Genomic DNA, 19354 nt, shown 5'->3' with positions numbered 1-19354 from the left:
ATTTTTATGGGTATTTTGTATACACATAAATCTGCACACTAGAAAAAGGCATCAGACCCCATGTGAATGTTGGGAAGGAAGAGCAGCCAGTGCTCTAAACCACTGAGCCATGTCTCCAGCCCTATCTGCCTGGCTCCTAAGTGCAGGCGTTACAGACATGCACCACCACACCTGGCTTGCATATGCTGGGCAAGTGCTTTTCCTCTGAACCACAGTCCCAGCAATGTGTCTTTCTCACAGTGAATATCACACAGCATCACCACATCTGGCTAAGATTTTTGTGTTTTGTTATGGGTTTTTTTTTTTCGAGACAGGGTTTCTCCGTAGCTTTTGGTACCTGTCCTGGAACTAGCTCTTGTAGACCAGGCTGGTCTCGAACTCACAGAGATCCGCCTGCCTCTGCCTCCCGAGTGCTGGGATTAAAGGCGTGCGCCACCACCACCCGGCTTTTGTTATGTTTTTAACATAATTCATTGAATGACTGCATCACAATTTATTTCAACAACCTTCCACTGGGTTATATTTATTCTGATATTTTGCTATTAAAAATCTCTATGACAGTTCACATATATGATAGAAGCTACATTTGAGGCTGTTGCATGCTGTGGTCTACTTCCACAACAGGATTTAATGACTCTTTTGGGTTCCAGTCTTTTTTTTTTTTAAGATTTATTTATTATGTATATAGCATTCTGCCTGCATGTATATCTGTTGGCCAGAAGAGGGCACCAGATCTCATTTTGGATGGTTGTGAGCTACTATAACGGTTGCTGGGAATTGAACTCAGGACCTCTGGAAGAGCAGTTCTCTTAACTGCTGAGCTGTCTCTCCAGCCCCAGTTCCCAATCTTTTAAAAGAGTTGTTGTTGTTCGATACAAAGTCTCAAAAAGGTTTTATTATACTTGCTTGTGTGTATGTACGTGTATGCATGTAACATGTATGTGTTTACATCTTTTATCTGTGCTAGAGCATATAAGTAGAGGTCAGAGAACAACTTTTTTTGTCTGTTTTGTTTTTGTTTTTTTGAGACAAGGTTTCTCTGTGTAACAGTCCACGTGGTCCTGGAACTCACTCTATAAACCAGGCTGGCCTTGAACTCACAGAGATCCACCTGCCTCTGCCTCCAGAGTGCTGGGATTAAAGGCATGCACCATCACTGCCCTATGATGGGACAACTTTTAAGAGTTGGTTCTCTCTTTAACTTATTTATATCTTAAAGCGAAAAGCTAACAGGGTCTCCTGTTGTCTAGGCTGGCCTCATTCTCATTATGAGCTCAGGATGACCTTGAACTGATTCTTTTGCCTCAGTTTCCAGAGTGTTGTAAGTATGGCTATGTACCACCATACCTGGTTTTGTTCTGAGACAGGCTTACTGTGTAGCTCAAGATGACCTGACACTTACTGTGTAGCCCAGGCTGGCCTCATCCCGGCAATCCTCACACCTCATGGTCCAGATTGCTGGGATTAACAAACCTCTAGCACTCCCCTGCTTTGATCTTGGCATCTTTGAGTATCCAGCAGTTATTTTAGACTTATTTGGTGTAGTTTGATGTTACCTAATGACTAAATTCATTTTGGCAAGAAATATTACAGGGATGACATGTGCTTATTGCGGCTTAAGAAAAGTCATGTGATTCCGGTTTAGCCCATTGTTAGTGCTGTTAAATTTGACCATTTATTTGAAAGTTGCTGGGTTACAAAAAGTCTTAACTTTTCTCTTGGGGGCATCTGCAGGGCAGACGGCTCAGCAGTTAAGAGCCCTTGCTGCTGCTCTTCTAGAAGACCTGAGTACCCGTAACTCCAGCCCCTTGGAATCTGACGCCTCTGGCCTGCACTCTTGGGCACCGCACCTCCATGCAGGTACATAATCCTATGCATAATTAGAAAAATAATAAAAATAAATCTTTAAATTTGCTCTCTGTATTCAGTCAGTAATTCTATAAATATTCTTGTTTTGTTGTTTTGTTTTGTTTTTGTTTTCTCTGTATCTTTGGAGCCTGGGAACTTGCTCTGTAGACCAGGCACCAGGCAGCCCTTGAACTCACAGAGATCTGCCTGCCTCTGTCTCCAGAGTGCTGGGATTAAAGGCATGTGTCACCACCTCCCAGCGTTGTTGCTATTTTTATGACAGTTGTGTATTTTTGTATGTTTGTTTGTTGTTTGTTGAGACAGTCTCACTGTGTCTCACTGTGTAGTCCTGCCTGACTCTCAACTCAAAAAGATTGCCTGCCTCTGTTTCCCAAGTGTTGGAATTAAAAGTGTGAGCCATACCGGGCAGGGTGGCCCATGCCTTTAAACCCAGCACTCAAAAGGTAGAGGCAGGAGAATCTCTGTGAGTTCAAGGCCAGCCTGGTCTACAAAGTGAGTTCTAGGACAGGCTCCAAAGCTACACAGAGAAACCCTGCCTCAAAAAATCAGAAGAAAAAAAAGTGTGAGCCACTACACCTGTCTTTCTAATACACTGATATTTTTTCTTTCAATTTTATGTTTGTCTTTGTGTGTGGTTGCAGGTGCTTGAAGAGGCCTGAGGTATCAGATCCCATTGGAGCTGAGTTCACAGGCAGTTGTGAGTTGCCTGTTGTGGGTGCAGGGAATTAAACTCAATATGTGCTCTTAGCCACTGAGCCATCTCTCCTGCCCCGACGCAGTTTTTAGATGGATATGTACTTTTGCTGAACATCAACACTGCCACCTTGTGCCCAAACCTTGTACAGGTATGAGATGAGGGCTCTAAAAGGACCAGGAACAGCTGGCAGATTTTATTTAAATAGCTGAAATTTTTATGAATAGGTAATGTAGGAATAATAGCACAAACGAGCTCTTGTAGTCATTCATATTTATAGTAGCTAAGCTTTTCTTTTCAAATAAAAATTTTCATTGCTGTTTATACTTAAATGCATATGTTTAGTGTTTACCATCTTGCATCTTTTGTTATACTAATTTTGAACTTATTACCAAGCACATATGTGTCATTGACTAGATTGATACTTTTTAAAACTCTTAATTTCTTGAGGATTACTTAGGCAAGCTCTCTACCTCATCAAAACCATTTCTGAGGCTGGCTAGATGGCTCAGCTGGTAAATTTGCCACTAAGCCTAATGACATGAATTTGATCCCCAGGACACCTATAGTGGACAGAGGAAACTGACTTCATGAAGTTGTCCTGAGTTCCACGTGCACACTGTAGAACCTCCCCCACAGTGATTAAATAAATGGAACCTAAGAGAATCCCATCTCCAGTGGACGCCCCACGTTTACAGCCATTTTTCAACTAGTGAATTCTGGGAATCATAAACTTCAAAGTCATGTCTGATCAAAGAGATTGGGGACTCGTGTTACTGGGTTGAATTTTATATTTTTTTTTGTTTGTTTGTTTTGAGATGGTCTTACTGCATAGCTGTAAGTTAGCCTGGAACTCACTATGTAGACTTGACTGGCCTTGAACTCACAGAGATCCACTTGTCTCTGTCTCCCTCCTGAGTTCTGAGTTTAAAGACTTGTACCATCTTTCCTGAATTGTGTATTTTTGAGAGCTTCTCTGGCTTAAGGGCATGGTTGTCGTGGCTAAAGGCCTGCCTTAGCCTCGGCATTTTCTCTACTTGGCAAAGCAGAGGATCAGCTAGCTACTTCAAGTTGTCTTCAGTTGGACTTCATTGCCTAATTGCAGGCAGCTTCGTGCAATGTGAATATTTGGAAACAACACTTCTTACTGGTTATGCTAAAATAATAGCTGGACAAGTGACATCTGGAAGGGGGTAGGTGGGAAAGAAGAAAGCAGGTACATGCTGGACCTGGTGGATCAGGGCCTGTCATTCCAGCCTTTCAAGAGACTGAGGTAGAGGGAGCACAAGTTCAAGGACTGACAGGGATACAGAGTGAGTTGAAGGCCAGCTTGGGCAACTTAAACTCATTTTCAAATTACGGATTAAAATGAGAGCTATGTAAGGCTATAATACTCACAAATAGAACATTTGACTAGTATGTGTAAAGCCCTAGGTTCACAATTCCAAGTACACACACACACATATGTGTGCACGCATGTGTGCACATGCGCACACACACACTCACACACAATTCCAAGAAACAAAACCCCTAAATCAACCAAATGGACGGATAAAACAAAACAAGTACACGGGCTGAGAAGTTGGCTCAGAGGCTGAAGTACTTGCCATGCAAGGCCAAGATTGAGAGTTGAGATTCATGGAACTCACATAAACGTGGAAATGGAAGCCTGTGAAATTCCAGCACTGGGAAGGCAGAAATGTGATCCTCAAAGTAAGCTGGCTGGGTAGAATAGTTTTTTGTTCTGTTTTTAATTTATATTTTAATGTATAAGTTCTCTGCATGTATACCTGCATGCCAGAAGAGGGCATCAGATCCTATTATACATAGATGTTTGTGAGCCATCTTGTAGGTGCTGGGAACTGAACTTGGGACATCTCGAAGAGCAACCAGTGCTCTTAGCCATTGAACCATCTCTCCAGCCCCAGGTAGAATAGCTTTATGCACCAACTCTGAGTTCAATGGAGAGATCCTACCTTAATGAACAAGGTGGAAAGCAATTGAGGAAGACACCTGCTACCAACCTTGGGTCTCCAGGTACACACACAAGCACCCATCACTCACAAGAAAACATGCATGCTCACCACTCAAATATACACATGAGGAAAAAATTGCAAAGATTAAAAAAAGATAGGAGGGGGACTGGAGAGATGGCTCAGAGGTTAAGAGCACTGGCTGCTCTTCCAAAGGTCCTGAGTTCAATTCCCAGCAACCACATGGTGGCTCACAACCATCTGTAATGAAATATGCTGTCCTCTTCTGGCCTGCAGGGACATATGCAGGCAAATCACTGTATACGTAATAAATAAATCTTTTTTTAAAAAAGTTTCATATTAAAAAAAAAGATAGGAGGTGGAGAGATGGCTCAGTAGTTAAGAGCAGTGGCTGCTTTTCCAGAGGACGTAGGTTTGATTGCCAGCACCCACATGGTGGCTCACAACCTGCCCCAGAGAATCCAATGTCCCTTTCTGGCCTCAGCAGGTACCACACATGCAGGAAGTGCCAGACTTATATGTAGACGAAACACTCATACATATTAAATAAATAACAATTTTAAAATAAAAAAGAATTATTTTTATTCATGTGTATGTATGTGCCTGCATGTGTGCTGGTGCCCTCGGAGGCCAGCAGGCACTGGATCTCCTGGAACTGGAGCCACAGGTGGTAGTGAGCCACCTAATGGAGGTGCTGGGACCCAAACCTGGGTTTTCTGTTATAGCAGTAAGTACAGTTAACTCCTGGATCTTTCTCCAGCCCAGCAAAGATTTTTGGCTTTTTTTTCTTCTTCTTCACTTTAAGTATGAACAGAGTATCTTTATTTTTAGACAGGGTCTTTCCTGTGGTTCAGGCTTGTCGCAAATTCATTATGTCGTCAGGATGATTTTGAACTTCCAATCCTGTCTCCACCTCCTGAGAGCTGGAGTTTCAAGCATTTGCCACTGTGGGGTTTATGTGGCGCTAGGAATGGAACCCTATTCTTGCACGCCAGGCAAATACTCTGCCAAGTGAGTTACTTTGCCAGCGGATCTATGTAGATTTTGTAATTAACAGGGGTTTCAGAAAGGGCTCACAAGGGGCTTTGTGCATTGCAAAATCAGTGCAGAGGTCCCTCGCTTCCCTCGCGTGCAGGAACCCTGCACTGGGGCACTGCGTCTGAAAGTCGGGAGCTCTTTCGGACTATCTCAACAAACTGGAGGTCACAGAGCTCTCAAGACGGTTCTGTCGGCGCAGAACCCCTAGGAAGGGAAGGGGTGGGGGGCGGGACCGCGAAGTCCCTCCCCTGGGGGCTGGACCGAGGCGGCCTTCCAACCCGGTTTTGCAGAGCCGAGATCTGCTGTTTCCAGTTGGAAACGCACATGAGAAACTCTTCTGAAGCCACTGGACTCTTCAGAAGATCCCAGACGAGCCTTGGGTGAGGACTGTGGTCTCCTGCACGGATCACCTCCCTTAAGACGCAGTACTCGCGCGTCACGGCAGCTCCAGACCCCGTCGCTACCGGAAAGTTATAGGCACAGGAACCGTGAAGACCAGCGCGGCCCAGGAACCGGGGTGAGTTCCCCGCTCGCGCTTGTCTAGCCACAGGGCAGCTTTCAGATGCACCGGTCCTCGCTTTCCCACAGCTGTAACCTCTCTGATTCTTTGCTGGATAAGTAGATTATCTCCTAGGACTCCAAGACTTTCCTTTCGTTAGTTCATATTTTGGGTAGCTTCACTTTTTTTTCATTCTCCAAGACAAACAGCATGAATGAATGATGCAATCTGGCCCAGGAGACTCATCTGTAGAAGACATGAACATTCTCCAAACTGAAGTGTCTTGACTTTGCCATCATTTCCATTAGAAATAGAATTTGAAATAAACATATATATGTACACATAAACATATATATATGTACACATAAACATATACAATTATAAAGGAATAGCTTTAATTTGGGTGTTAAATCTTTCATTCATTAGATTTGTTCGTTTTCTTTAAGTGTGTGTGTGTGTGTGTGTGTGTGTATCTGTACCTTTAGAGGCCAAATGTGTCAGAACCGCAGGAGCTGGAGTCATGGGAGATTGTGAACTGACCCCTGCGACCCATGTGGGTGCTGGAAACCAACCTCCTTTTTCTGCAAGAACATCAAGCACTCTTAACCATTAAGCAATCTCTCCAGTAACAATTATATTTTCTATATATGAGTCATACATATCATAGTTAGTCTCGTGCGTGTGTGTGTGTGTGTGTGTGTGTGTGCACAGGCTGGCCTTGAACTCCTGATCCTCACGCTTCCATTTTCCAGGAGTTTAAAGCTTATCTGTTGGTAGACATTTGGGCAATCACCCACAAACACACCTCATGAAAATGTTTCTCTCCCCACCTTCCCTTTTCTTTTTTTTTTTTCTTTCTTTTTTTTTTTTTTTTTTTTTTTTTTTTTTTGGTTTTTCGAGACAGGGTTTCTCTGCAGCTTTTTTTTTTTTTTTTTTTTTTTTTTTTTTTTAAGAGCCTGTCCTGGAACTAGCTCTTGTAGACCAGGCTGGCCTCGAACTCACAGAGATCCGCCTGCCTCTGCCTCCCGAGTGCTGGGATTAAAGGAGTGCGCCACCACCGCCCGGCCCTTCCCTTTTCTTGTATGAATCTCTGAAAGCAGGGGCTGCTGGGGTTTGTAACTTTATCTTTAACCTACAAGAAACGTGCTTAAGTCCCATCCCCCACCCCCCAGCACATGAGAGTCCCCGCTGGGCCATGTCCTCAGTACGTTTATCTTCACAACAGCTTTGCTCATTCTTTCTATGAGCACAGCTCTTTCTGAAGGGTGTACTCTCTGGCCAGGCTGGTGTGTACTTGTGGTGATCCTCCTGCCTTAGCTTCCCAGGTGCCAGGAGTATGGCCACCAGCCACCAGGCATGGCTTTTGGCTCAGTTCTTAACTGTTCCTGCTTATCTTCTCCCCTCCCCCCACCCCGAGATTTAGCACCTTCATTTACTACACTTATATTCGAAGTGTGTGTGCGTGTGTGTGTATGTGTGTGTGTGTGTGTGTGTGTGTATGTGTAGGCCAGAGGACAAATCTGGGAATTTGGGTGTTATTCCTCAGGTGTTTCTACTTTTTTTTTTTAATGTTTATTGGGAGAGAGAGAGAGAGAGAGAGAGAGAGAGAGAGAGAGAGAGAGAGAGAGAGAGAGAGTTGTGTACCTGAGGGCACATCGTGCATGTGCTGGACCGAATGTTTGTGTGTTGAGTGTGGGGGTGTGCAAGTGCTCGGGTGGAGGTCAGAAGACAACTTTTTGGAATCAGTTTTTCCCTTTTCTAGGCTATTCTAGATTCCGGGGATTGAACTCAGGTCATCAGGTTTGCATGGCAAGGGTTTTACCCACCAAGCCATTTGACCATTCTAGTGATTGAACTTAGGTTGGACCTTACCGTGTGAGCTGTTTTCCTGGCACCCACTGCCTTGAAAAAAAAATTTTTTTTGAGGCAGGTTCTTACTATGTAGTAGAGCTTGACTTTAAATTTAAAACCTGTGCCTTATTCTCCTAAGCACTGAGATTATGGGTGTGTATCAGGATGTTAGTTATTTGCAGTTTTATTTTATTTTATTTATTTATTATTTATTTTTTTAAGACAGGGTTTCTCTGTAGCTTTGGAGCCTGTCCTGGAACTAGCTCTTATAGACCAGGCTGGCCTCGAACTCACAGAGAGCCTCCTGCCTTTGCCTCCCAAGTGCTGGGATTAAAGGTGTGCGCCACCTCCGCCTGGTGCGGTTTTATTTTTTAAAGACTTACTTATTTTATGTTTGTGAAATGTTTTACTTGTATGTATATCTGTGCACCATATGTGCGCCTGGTGCCTCCCAGGGGTCAGAAGAGGGTAAGGGCATCAGATCCCCGGAACTGGAGTTACAGAGGAGTATGATATAACATCTGGGTCCTGGGACTTGAACCTAGGTCCTCTGCAAGAACAGCAAGTGTTCTTAACTGCGAAGCCATTTTCTCTGCAGCTTCTATTTGCATTTTAATGTTTCTTATTGTTGTTGTTTCTTCTACTTAATTTTTAAAAATAACTTCTGGTGGTGCTGAGAATGGAACCTGGTGCCCACTAAGTAACTCTTTACCACTGAGTACTTCCCTGATGTTAGTGATGGAAATCACAGTTCACAGTTGTTAGCTTTACTCCCTTGAGGCTAGCGCCAGAATTCCTTTAAATATATATATGCATATGCCATGGCACATCTGTAGAGGTCAGAGGTTGACTCAGGAACCAGTTCCCCCCTTTCACCAAGGGCTCCAGGGATTGATCGAGGGCCATCAGGGTTTCAAGGTGAGCATCTCTGTCTGCCGAGCCATCTTGCCAGTCCCTGAATCGTCCTGACTCCTTCACCATTGCTCTTGGCTTTGTTTCCCTGACTTGTAACTAACTGATCGATTACGTGGTTTTGTAGTATTGAGCATGGAGCACAGGCCAGGGCACGCTACCGCTGAGCCACACCTGCGCTTCTAGCTCCTCGTTATTTATTTCTTTTCCTTCCTGAGACAGGATTAAAACTCAGAGCCATCCTCCTGGCTCAGGCTTCCTTAGCCCTTCAAATGTTGAAATTACAGGCATGAGGCAGCACACACACACACACACACACACACGTGTGTCTTATTTTGAAGAAAGCAAGGACTATTGGGTCTACCCTATGTTCAAGTCTCTTCATTCTGTATCTGTATGTTGTTCTCCCCGCGGATCCTCTTTGTGTTCTGTTCATCAGGCAGAGTAGAAGCCACGGACAAGGCTGTAATTACTCTGCTCTGTTTGAACATCACCCAGGGGAAGCAGTTTTTGTTAGAACAATCTTACTAGGAGGTCTATCAGTCTTCCTTCCCCCACACCCTGCCCCCCGACAATTCTCTTTGTGACTGAGTCTTATATAACCCAGGCTTGCCTTGAACCGCTAACTCCTAAGATCACCTTGAACTTCTGATCCTTTGGACTGATTCTGTCCCTTGAGTGCTGGGGTTATAGGTGTAGGTCATCAACCCTGGCTTATGCACTTCGGAGGGTGAAACTCCAGGCTTGGGCGAAACTCCAGGCTTGCTGCATGCCAGGCAAGTACTTTACCAACTGAGCCAAAAACCCAGCCTTTCTACCTCCTTCTTTGCCATGAGTCTGTTCCTGGTTGTTCATTTTCTCTCTCTCTTTTTTGTTGGTTTCTTAGGCTCTTGCAAAACCCACAGATATTTCTTTAAAAACAAAACTCTAACTTGAGGTTTACTGTGCATTTTTACCTTCAAAGGGGAAGAGAAAGACACTGTCACGCAGGAATCCAGCTCTGGAGAATCGTGAGTACTAGTATGTCCATGCATTGCGTCCTTAGATTTGCCTGTGAGCTAACCTCCTCAAGTGAAAAGCAGCATCTGTTGGTTTGAGGATGTGGCTTGGTGTGTAGGGCGCAGGCTTACTGTGCTCAAAGCACTGGGGTGTAATGTAGGTGTAATGTTTATGCCTGGCATCTCAGCACTCAGGAGGTAGAGCTGGGAGGATCAGGAGTTCAAGGTTACCCTTGGCTATGTAGCAGGTTTGACACCAGGTAGGATATAGGAGACCTGTCTTTGAAAAGAAGGAGGAGGAGAAGAAGCATTGTCTATCATAACATGCTATACGCATGTCACTTCTGTTTATAAGTTGCTGGGAATTGAACTCAGGACCTCTAGAAGAGCAGCCAGTGCTCTTAACCTCTGAGCCATCCCTCCAGCCCCTATTTCCTTTTTTTTAAATTACATTTTTGTTATATGTGTATGGGTGCTTTTCCCATATGCATATCTGTGTACCGCTTGCATGGCTGATGCAACTGGAAAGAGCTCCTGTAACCTTAGGTGCCTTGCACAAGATACTAGATGGAAGAGCTTCTATCTGTTTAAGCAAGGAGATTTTCTTCCTCTTACCCCAATCTGGGCCTCCTAAATCCAAGCCCCGGAGGGAAACCCCTTTCTTCACTTTGGCGCTCCGGTGAAGGGCTTGTCAGCACAAACTTAAGAACAAAGTCAGGAGGCTCCACTGCTGAGCTGGAGCCCCAGTCTGCACCCCTGAAGGCAGTGGGTGGGCCTGAGCCTCTGTGTGGACACAGTCCTTTCTCCCTGCACTCCCATGTGAAGTTCCAGAGTCCGTTTCCCAGCAGTGGTTTTTCTTTCTCTCTGTGGACGTCTAATGTACACAATTTACTTGGAAGCAGCTGAACTTAGTTTTCTCCCCTATCGCCAAGTTTTGTCAAGGTGTTTTTTAGACCAGGCTCACTGTGTAGCACCAGCTTGGCGCTCGCGATCCTCCTGCCTCGGCCTCCTTAGTGCTGGGAACACGGTGTGCACCACCACCCATACCCACTATTTATTGATTTAGAGATAGGATCTCTAGCCCAGGATTGCCTTGACCTTATTACTCAAGCCCACTGCATGCCCAAGGATGACCTTTAGCCCCCACCCTCCTGCCCTCTCCTCCCCTCCCTCGGGCTGAGATTGCAAGCACAAACATGCACCGCCCTGCCGCCCAACATCTCTGGAACACCGGGAGCCTCTGCAGGACACGGTTCCTGACAGGTTCCGCGCCAGGTGCCTGGCCTGGATTTGTCTTTTCTCTAGTTCCGAGGCCCCGTATTCTGTCATCATCTCATCTGAGCTCTTACATAACTTGCCTTCCTGGCTAGCTCTCCCTTAACCTGTGCCTCATGGTCCTGCCCCGTCGAATCACATGATGTATTTACGGAACAAGCTTTATTTCTTTTCTGTGTGAGCACAGAGGTCATAGGACAGCTTTTCATGATTCCTCTCTTCTCTTCTGCCGTGCGGCTTCCAGGGATGGAGGTTTGGCAGCAGGCATCTTTACCTATTGAGCCATCTCCCTGTTACCATTTTATTGGAAACAGGGTCTTATGTAGTCCAGATTGGCCTCGAATTTGCTATGGAGCTAAGGATGGTCTTAAACTAACTCTCTCACTCTCCTTTTTTTTTTTTTTTTTGAGACAGGGTTTCTCTGTGTAGCCCTGACTGTCCTAGAACTCACTCTGTAGACCAGGCTGGCCTTGAACTCACAGAGATCTACCTGCCTCTGCTACCTGAGTGCTGGGATTAAAGGTATGCGCCACCACCCAGCAACTCTCTCTTTTTAAAAAATTATTATTGCTATTTTTAGGTGTGTGTGTGTGTGCCAGAGAGGGTGATGGGTCTCCTGGAGCTGGAGTTACAGGTAGCTGTGAACAGCCAGATGAGTGTTCTGGCAAATGAATTTGGGTCCCTTGAAAGAGCAACAAGCACTTTTAACTACGGAGCCATCTCTTCAGCCCCGATCCTTTTTTGTTTTGTTTTGTTTTTGTTTTTGTTTTTTGTTTTTCAAGACAGGGTTTCTATGTGTAACAGTCCTGGCTGTCCTAGAATTTGCTTGGTAGACCAGGCTGGGCTCAAGCTCACTGAGATCCACCTGCCTCCATCTCCCGAGTGCTGGGATTAAAGGAGTACGCCACCACCACCTGGCCTTCAGCCCCAATCTTAAACTCTTGATCCTCCTGCTTCCACCTCCAAAGAGCTGGGATCCCAGGCATACATCACTACACCTGACTTAGGTGAAACTTGGGGTTTCGTGAATGCTGAACAAACTCCCACTGAGCCGCATCCCTCGCCCCTTGTGATTCAACTTGACATCTTTAAGCACACGTTTCTCTCTTTTCTAGGAGGAAAATTCTTCCCAGGATGGTCTCCCACTCCGAGCTGAGGGAACTCATCTGCTCAGCAGACGCAGTGTGCTTTGATGTCGACAGCACAGTCATCCGAGAGGAAGGCATTGATGAGCTGGCCAAATTCTGTGGTGTGGAGGCGGCTGTGTCTGAAATGTATGAGCTATCTTTATTCCCTTTAGGAGATGCTAAAGAAGTCACCACGTCTTTAAAAAGCAATGACCAACTGGGCCTGGTGGCGCACACCTTTAATCCCAGCACTCAGGGAGGCAGAAGCAGGCAGATCTCTGTGAGTTGGAGGCCAGCCTGGTCTACAGAGCAAGTTCCAGAAGAGCCAGGGCTGTTACACAGAGAAACCCTGTCTCAAAAAAAAAAAAAACAAAAAAACAAAAAAAAAAACCCAAAAAAACAAACAAACAAAAAAACCCAAAACCAACCAACCAACCAACCACAAACAAACAACAACAATGAAAAGACCGGATGAAAGGCTAAGGTCTCAGTTCCTAGATTCTGGTTTTGGCCCAGTGCTAAGACAAAGCTCCAGATTCACCCCCTCCCCTCCCCCCACCCCAGTGGTAGAGTGCTATCTTCATCTGTTTATCTGCAAATATTCCAGCACAAACAAAGGTAGCAAAGCATGAATGTCTCCGCAGAGGAGATGCAGTCTTAGGCAGGCTGGGAAAATGATTAATCCAAGAAGAGAGCCTAGGGCTCTAAATATTCAGTGCCCCCGGTCAAGGTTAAAAGTGCAACCCTACTGCCTCAGTGGAGAGAGATGCCAGGCCAGAAGCTCTGTCCCTTCCCTTTGCCCTCCCTGCTCTGCCGCAGCGACACCATCCTGAGCTACAGCTGCATTTGACACGGGAGCTTTCAGCCTTCGGTTTCTTTCGAGGTTATGGTTTGCAAGTAAGGTGCTTGTGTTTGGGATGTGAGGGTTTCTCACCCGTCTGTGGATGCACAGTCCACGGTGTCAGAGTCTCTGTGTGATTCCCGAGCAGACCCCTCCTGTACGCGGCATGCACCATGCTTGTTGTAGAGTTGGATTTGCGGCAATACCTTCCTGATGGTTATCATGAAGTCCTGGCACAGGAAGGCGTGTTGACTTCAAGGACAGCTAACCCGGCTGGCCTGATCATGGGTCTTCCTCCTAGGACACGGAAAGCCATGGGAGGAGCATTGCCTTTCAAAGATGCGCTCACTGAACGCCTGGCACTGATCCAGCCCTCCAGGGAGCAGGTGCAAAGGCTCCTAGCTGAGCACCCCCCTCACCTGACCCCAGGGATAAGGTAAACACAGCCTTGGCCCTTGGCATACTGTCTTGCTATGAGCTTGGGGATTTGCGGAACTCTTTCCTCCAGAGAGTATCTGTTACTGTTGCCTTCTGCAGGGCTCTCTTGGTACTTATATCTGCTCTTATCTTATTCTCTGGTCTCTTGTATGTTTGACTTTATGCTTTCACCAGACTTCTCTAGGAGTTCCTTATCTTAGCGTTAGTGCAATGGTTTCCCGAAGCAGAGAAGTCCCACCCATTAGTTTCTTTTTTTTTTTTTTTTTTTTTTTTGGTTTTTCGAGACAGGGTTTCCTTGTAGTTTCTAGAGCCTGTCCTGGAACTAGCTCTTGTAGACCAGGCTGGCCTCGAACTCAGAGATCCGCCTGCCTCTGCCTCCCGAGTGCTGGGATTAAAGGCGTGCGCCACCACCGCCCAGCCACCCATTAGTTTCTAAGCACATCTGAAAAACACATATAATGCTGGTAATGGTGGTGCGCATTTCATAATTCTCAGGAAGCTGAGACAGGAGGGTCTGAGTTCAAAGCCAGCCAGGGTCACACATTGAGACCTTGTCTCAGAACACACACACACACACATAGGCTGGGTGTCTGTGTAGCATACCCTTGTAGTCCTAGGACATAAGAGGTGGGGGCAGGTGATCAAAAGTTCAAAATAATCCACAGATACATGAGATCCTATCTCAAAATAAGCCAGCAAAACAAACAACAAAGCTAAACAGGTGTGGGTTCACATCTGAAATACTAGTGCAGAGGTAGCTCAGGCAGGATTGCTCTTGTGAGTTCAAAGCCAGTCTGGCTACATAGCAAGAGTTTGTCTCAAAAACAACAACAAGCTGGGCAGTGGTGGCGCATGTCTTTAACCAGCACTTGGGAGGCAGAGGCAGGAGGATCTCTGTGAGTTCAAAACCAGCCTTGTCTACAAGAGCTAGTTCCAGGACATGTTCCAAAGCTACAGAGAAACCCGTCTCGAAAAACAAAACAAAACAAAGAACAATGAAAAAGACAACAACCTCACAATAAAAGAACACAAAAGTGGACCCATAAGAAAAATGTAATTGCTGGGGAAAGGGCAAAGCCTCAGCAGAGAGACTCATGGCTTCAGAATGGCCACTCCGACTGGATACAAGTTCAGTAAAGAGACTTTATTCAAAAACACACAACCCAAATGAACACCACATCACCAGCACCAGCCCCTCCTCAAACATGAAATGTTAATCCCATAGGCATTATCTTTATAGATGGACTTCCAGCACTGAAGCTAAGAAAATAATAATAAAAAAAGCACCTTTTTCATGTTTCCTTTTTGTATTAACAGCTGTTTTGTATCTTGTGTTTATTTTGTAGGGAGCTGGTCAGTCGCCTACAGGAGCGCAATGTGCAGGTGTTCCTCATATCTGGTGGCTTTAGGAGTATCGTGGAGCATGTTGCTGCAAAGCTCAATATCCCAACAGCCAATGTATTTGCCAATAGGCTGAAATTCTACTTCAATGGTAAGACTTTTTAATCACCGGCTAATGATAAGATTTTAATGGTAATATATTCCCTTTCTTATCTGTTCTGTTATTTAATATTCTTGTTAGTGTCCGTTGAAATGTAACTTAAAGAGTGGTGGCTCTGGGGTTAAAAGCACTGGCGCTCTTCCAGAGGACCTGGGTTCAGTTCCTAGCACCCACATCAGATGATCCACAGCTATGTAACTTCAGTTCCAGGGAATACAACTCCCTCTTCTGCAAGGGCACCAGGCACTCATGTGGAGCACAAACAAGCATGCAGGCAAAACATCCACACACATAAATAAAAACAAATAGATCTTTTTTTTTTCTTTTTTCTTTTTTTTTTTTTGGTTTTTCGAGACAGGGTTTCTCTGCAGCTCTTTTAGAGCCTGTCCTGGACCTAGCTCTTGTAGACCAGGCTGGCCTCGAACTCACAGAGATCCGCCTGCCTCTGCCTCCCGAGTGCTGGGATTAAAGGCGTGCGCCACCACCGCCCGGCAAACAAATAGATCTTCAAGAAAAATTCATACGCGCGCGCGTGCGTGCGTGTGTGTGTGTGTGTGTGTGTGTGTGTGTGTGTGTGATACAAGTGCCCTTGGAGGCCAGAAGACCTTACCAGATGTCCTGCAGCTGGAGTTACAGGCTATTGGGAGACCTGGCTCGGGTGCTGGGAACTGAACCCTGGGCCTCTGCAGGAGCAGATGTACCCTGAGCTGCTGAGGCATCTCTCCAGCCCCGTGTGAATGGCTCTGTTGACTGATAGCCTCTGCACTTTGGTGTTCTTTACTCTGCTAAACAGGCTGAGGTCATCCGCCCTGGCTTGATTTTGCATATTCATGCTGCCACCAATCTAAAATGTTAGCCTGCTGGCCTACTTTGTGATGCTACAGTTCAGGGCTGGTTGCTTGTTTTACTGTGTCTGGAGCAATATAGACCCACCCAAGAAGGAGTTTGGTTAATAATGAGTTACTGCATTTCCATTGCCCTTGGGACACTGGGGTCACAGCTACAATTTCCGTTGTCTCAAGAGGGCTCCAGTGATGCTGGGCTCTTGAGGTGCAGAGGCAGGAGTATTTCAAGTTGGAGTCCAGTGTGAACTACAGAACAAAACCTAGTCTCTAAATACAGGATGAGCGACGGCTCGGCAGTTAACTGAGTACAGGCTGTCGTTTGGAGGACCTGAGTTTGTTCCCAGAGTAGTGTTGGTTTGCAGCTCACAATAGTCCAGATTCCACACACCTTCACCCACATGTACAGCCTCCTTATTCACAAACACACACACACACACACACACACACACACACAAATAAAGCATAATAAATAATGGAAAACAAAATAGACAGCGAACAGAGTGCTCTGGGGCTGGGGCTGGGGTCCCTTGGCAGAGCGTTTGCCCAGCCTGCTAAAGCACTGGTTGGCACTTAAATCAGGCAGGGTGGTTCCGACCTATACTCCCAGGTGGCAGCAAGAAGATCAGGCATTCAGGGTCATCTTAGGATACACAGTAAAGTTCTAGGATAACCTGGGCTGTATGAAACCCTGTTACAAAAGAGCCAGAAGCTCTGTAGTTATGTCATAGCATAGGTAGCGAGTAGTCTGGAAACCAACCCCATGAGGCCAGTGAGGGCTCAGCAGGTGAAAGAGCTCGCCCAAGAAGCCTGACTTGAATTCAGTTCCTGGAACCCACATAAAGGTGGAAGGAGAGAACGGACCCCACAAGTTGTCTGTTGACCTCCACACAGGTGCCATAGCATGCACGTCCCTTCCCACTGATTGAGTTAGCCAAGCTTTGGTGGCACATGCCTTTCATCCCAGCACTCGGGAGGCAGAGGGAGGAGGATCTCTGAGTTCGAGGCCAGCCTGGTCTACAGAGTGTGTTCCAGGACAGCCAGAACTACACAGAGAAACCCTGTCTTGAAAAAAAAAAGTATGAAGCTGGGAAGAGGATACCTATGTAATCCCAGCATTTGGGAAGCAGCACCAGGGGATTAGGAATTAAAGGTCATATTTGGCTACTTAGACTCCATCTTTAAAAATAAAAACAAAACTAAGCCAACAAACAAAACAAATGAGTGAACCAGGCCTGGGGATTCGCTCTTAACACTTGGGAGGCCGAGGTGAGAATATTTCTTCAAGTTCTATACCAGCCTGAGCTACAAAGTGACCCCATCTGAAATACACCAAACAAGTCCCAGGCCCCACTAATGAGTGTGTCTGTGTTCATTTCTGTAATAGTAGAAATAAATCCAGAGTTGGGGATGGGATTTAGTTGGTAGATCACTTGCCTAACACGCAGGAATTCCTGGGTTCCATCCCCAGCACTGCACACACCAGGCATAAGGGCGCTTACACACCTGTGATGGCACGCTCCAGGCGTGGGGGCGACAGAGAGAGAGAGAGAGGGAGAGGGAGAGGGAGAGAGAGAGAGAGAGAGGGAGAGAGGGAGGGAGGGAGGGAGAGAGAGAGAGAGAGAAGGTCATCCTAGGATTCATAGTAAGTTCAAGGATAACCTGCTCTACAGGAGCTCCTATCTTCAAAAAAGTAAGGAAAGTTGGTTAATTCCTTTAGGTAATATTACTATATTAATGTGATAAATCAATGTATTACATGTAATGTATTATGTATAATATATAAACTAATGTATTATGGTGGTCTGATATCTCAACAAGGCTTAAAACTGCTACCTACATCTGAAGTTGAGGAGATGCAGCTAATTCAATCCAAGTGACCCACTAGAGCCACCTCCTCAGGAATATGGGTCAGGTCCCATGCTATGCGACCAATCCAGAGCTGTTTTAGACTTAACACTTATATTTAAGTTCGGTGTCATCCGTATGAACAAGCTCTGAGCCTAACGTCTTCTCACTGTCCTCTGAAGGTGAATATGCAGGTTTTGACGAGATGCAGCCAACAGCCGAGTCTGGTGGCAAAGGAAAGGTTATTCGATTTTTAAAGGAAAAATTCCACTTTAAGAAAATAATCATGATTGGCGATGGAGCTACAGACATGGAAGCCTGCCCTCCCGCCGTACGTACTCAAGGGTGCTGGTTTTTTGTTTTCTGGTTTTCTTCAGGTGGTAATTTTTTTCTATGTCTGGCTGAAAACCCTATGAAGTTAACAGCAGAAGTTAAACTAAAACAGCTAAGTATCATGATAAGAACACAAAGCAACCAAAAGACATTCAGCCTAGGAACATGCATGATGTGTCTTGCTCACTGCTCCATTGCTGTGAAGAGACACCGGGGCCAAGGCAACGTATAAAAGAAAGCATTTGAACCGGGCAGTGGTGGCACACCTTTAATCCCAGCACTCCGGAGGCAGAGGCAGGAGGATCTCTGTGAGTTTGAGTCCAGCCTGGTCTACAGAGTGAGTTCCAGGACAACCAGAGAAAGCATTTTGATTGGGAGCTTGCTTACAGTTTCAGAGGGTTACTCTGTCATCATCATGGGGGAGCATGGTGGCAGGCAGGCAGGTGGAGCAATAGCTGATGGCTTACATTCTATCAGCAATTGGAAGCAGAGAGAGCAATACTGGGTATATATAGATACATACACATATATACATATAAGTAGCAATACACACATACATACATATATAAACATGTTTTTAAGTATGTACATAATTTTTCACAAATATATTTTGTTTATTTTATATATGTTTCTGGGTGTGCCATTTTAAAAGATGTTAACCCCCTCCCCACTTTCCTTCCTAGGATGCTTTCATTGGGTTTGGAGGAAATGTGATCAGGCAACAAGTCAAGAGCAATGCCAAGTGGTACATCACTGACTTTGTTGAGCTCTTGGGAGAATTGGAAGAATAGTCTCAACTTCCTGCCCACTCAGAACAACTCCAGTCTCTCAGAGCTACAGTCAGGAGGTAGCTAGTTTTGTCTACTGCAGTTCCAATATTAATATGACTACTAATTACCTGGAGAGTTTTATACTCTGAATTCTTTGTGTATACTCCTACCTATATTTTACCTGGAGCTTTCTGAGGTGCGTGGTAAATTAAATGCTTTTGCTCTTGCAACATGGTTTCAGCAGCCTTAAGTGAGTATGGGGTTTCTCTTAGCTATAAAAAGAATGTTGGTATATCTGAACAGGCCTGTTCAGTTTTCTTTTTTCCTATTTATTTATTTTTGTTGTTGTTTTTGAGACAGGGTTTCACTGTATAGCCCTGGCTGTCCTGGAGCTAGCTCTGTAGGCCAGGCTAGCCTTGAACTCAGAGATCCTCTTGCCTCTGTCTCCGAGTGCTAGGATCAAAGGTGCATGTCACCACAGCCAGCTGATTTGTTCAATTGTCTTTTTGTTTTGTTTTGTTTTT

At 45.4% G+C, this 19354-nt stretch overlaps 1 protein-coding gene across 6 annotated transcripts; it reads left to right on the top strand.

The window, feature by feature from the left end:
* The first annotated feature begins 5868 nt into the window (after positions 1-5868).
* On the top strand, positions 5869-19060 carry Psph (phosphoserine phosphatase). 6 transcript variants are annotated; one of them, XM_038344969.1, is made up of 7 exons: positions 5886-6112; positions 9822-9867; positions 12246-12404; positions 13400-13534; positions 14883-15028; positions 17910-18058; positions 18744-19060. In XM_038344969.1, the coding sequence occupies exons 3-7, from the start codon at positions 12265-12267 to the stop codon at positions 18849-18851; spliced, it is 678 nt and encodes a 225-aa protein (XP_038200897.1). In that variant the 5' UTR covers positions 5886-6112; positions 9822-9867; positions 12246-12264; the 3' UTR covers positions 18852-19060. The 6 variants fall into 6 exon arrangements, with proteins under 6 accessions (XP_038200895.1, XP_038200897.1, XP_038200898.1 ...); XM_038344970.1 differs by having other exon boundaries at positions 9822-9877; XM_038344966.1 differs by having other exon boundaries at positions 9744-9867.
* The last annotated feature ends 294 nt before the right edge of the window (positions 19061-19354 follow it).

Source organism: Arvicola amphibius, chromosome 10 (assembly GCF_903992535.2).
Source record: "Arvicola amphibius chromosome 10, mArvAmp1.2, whole genome shotgun sequence".
Classification (NCBI taxonomy): domain Eukaryota; kingdom Metazoa; phylum Chordata; class Mammalia; order Rodentia; family Cricetidae; genus Arvicola; species Arvicola amphibius.
Note: the sequence above shows the minus strand (reverse complement) of the source record. Positions and strands in the feature narration are given on the sequence as shown.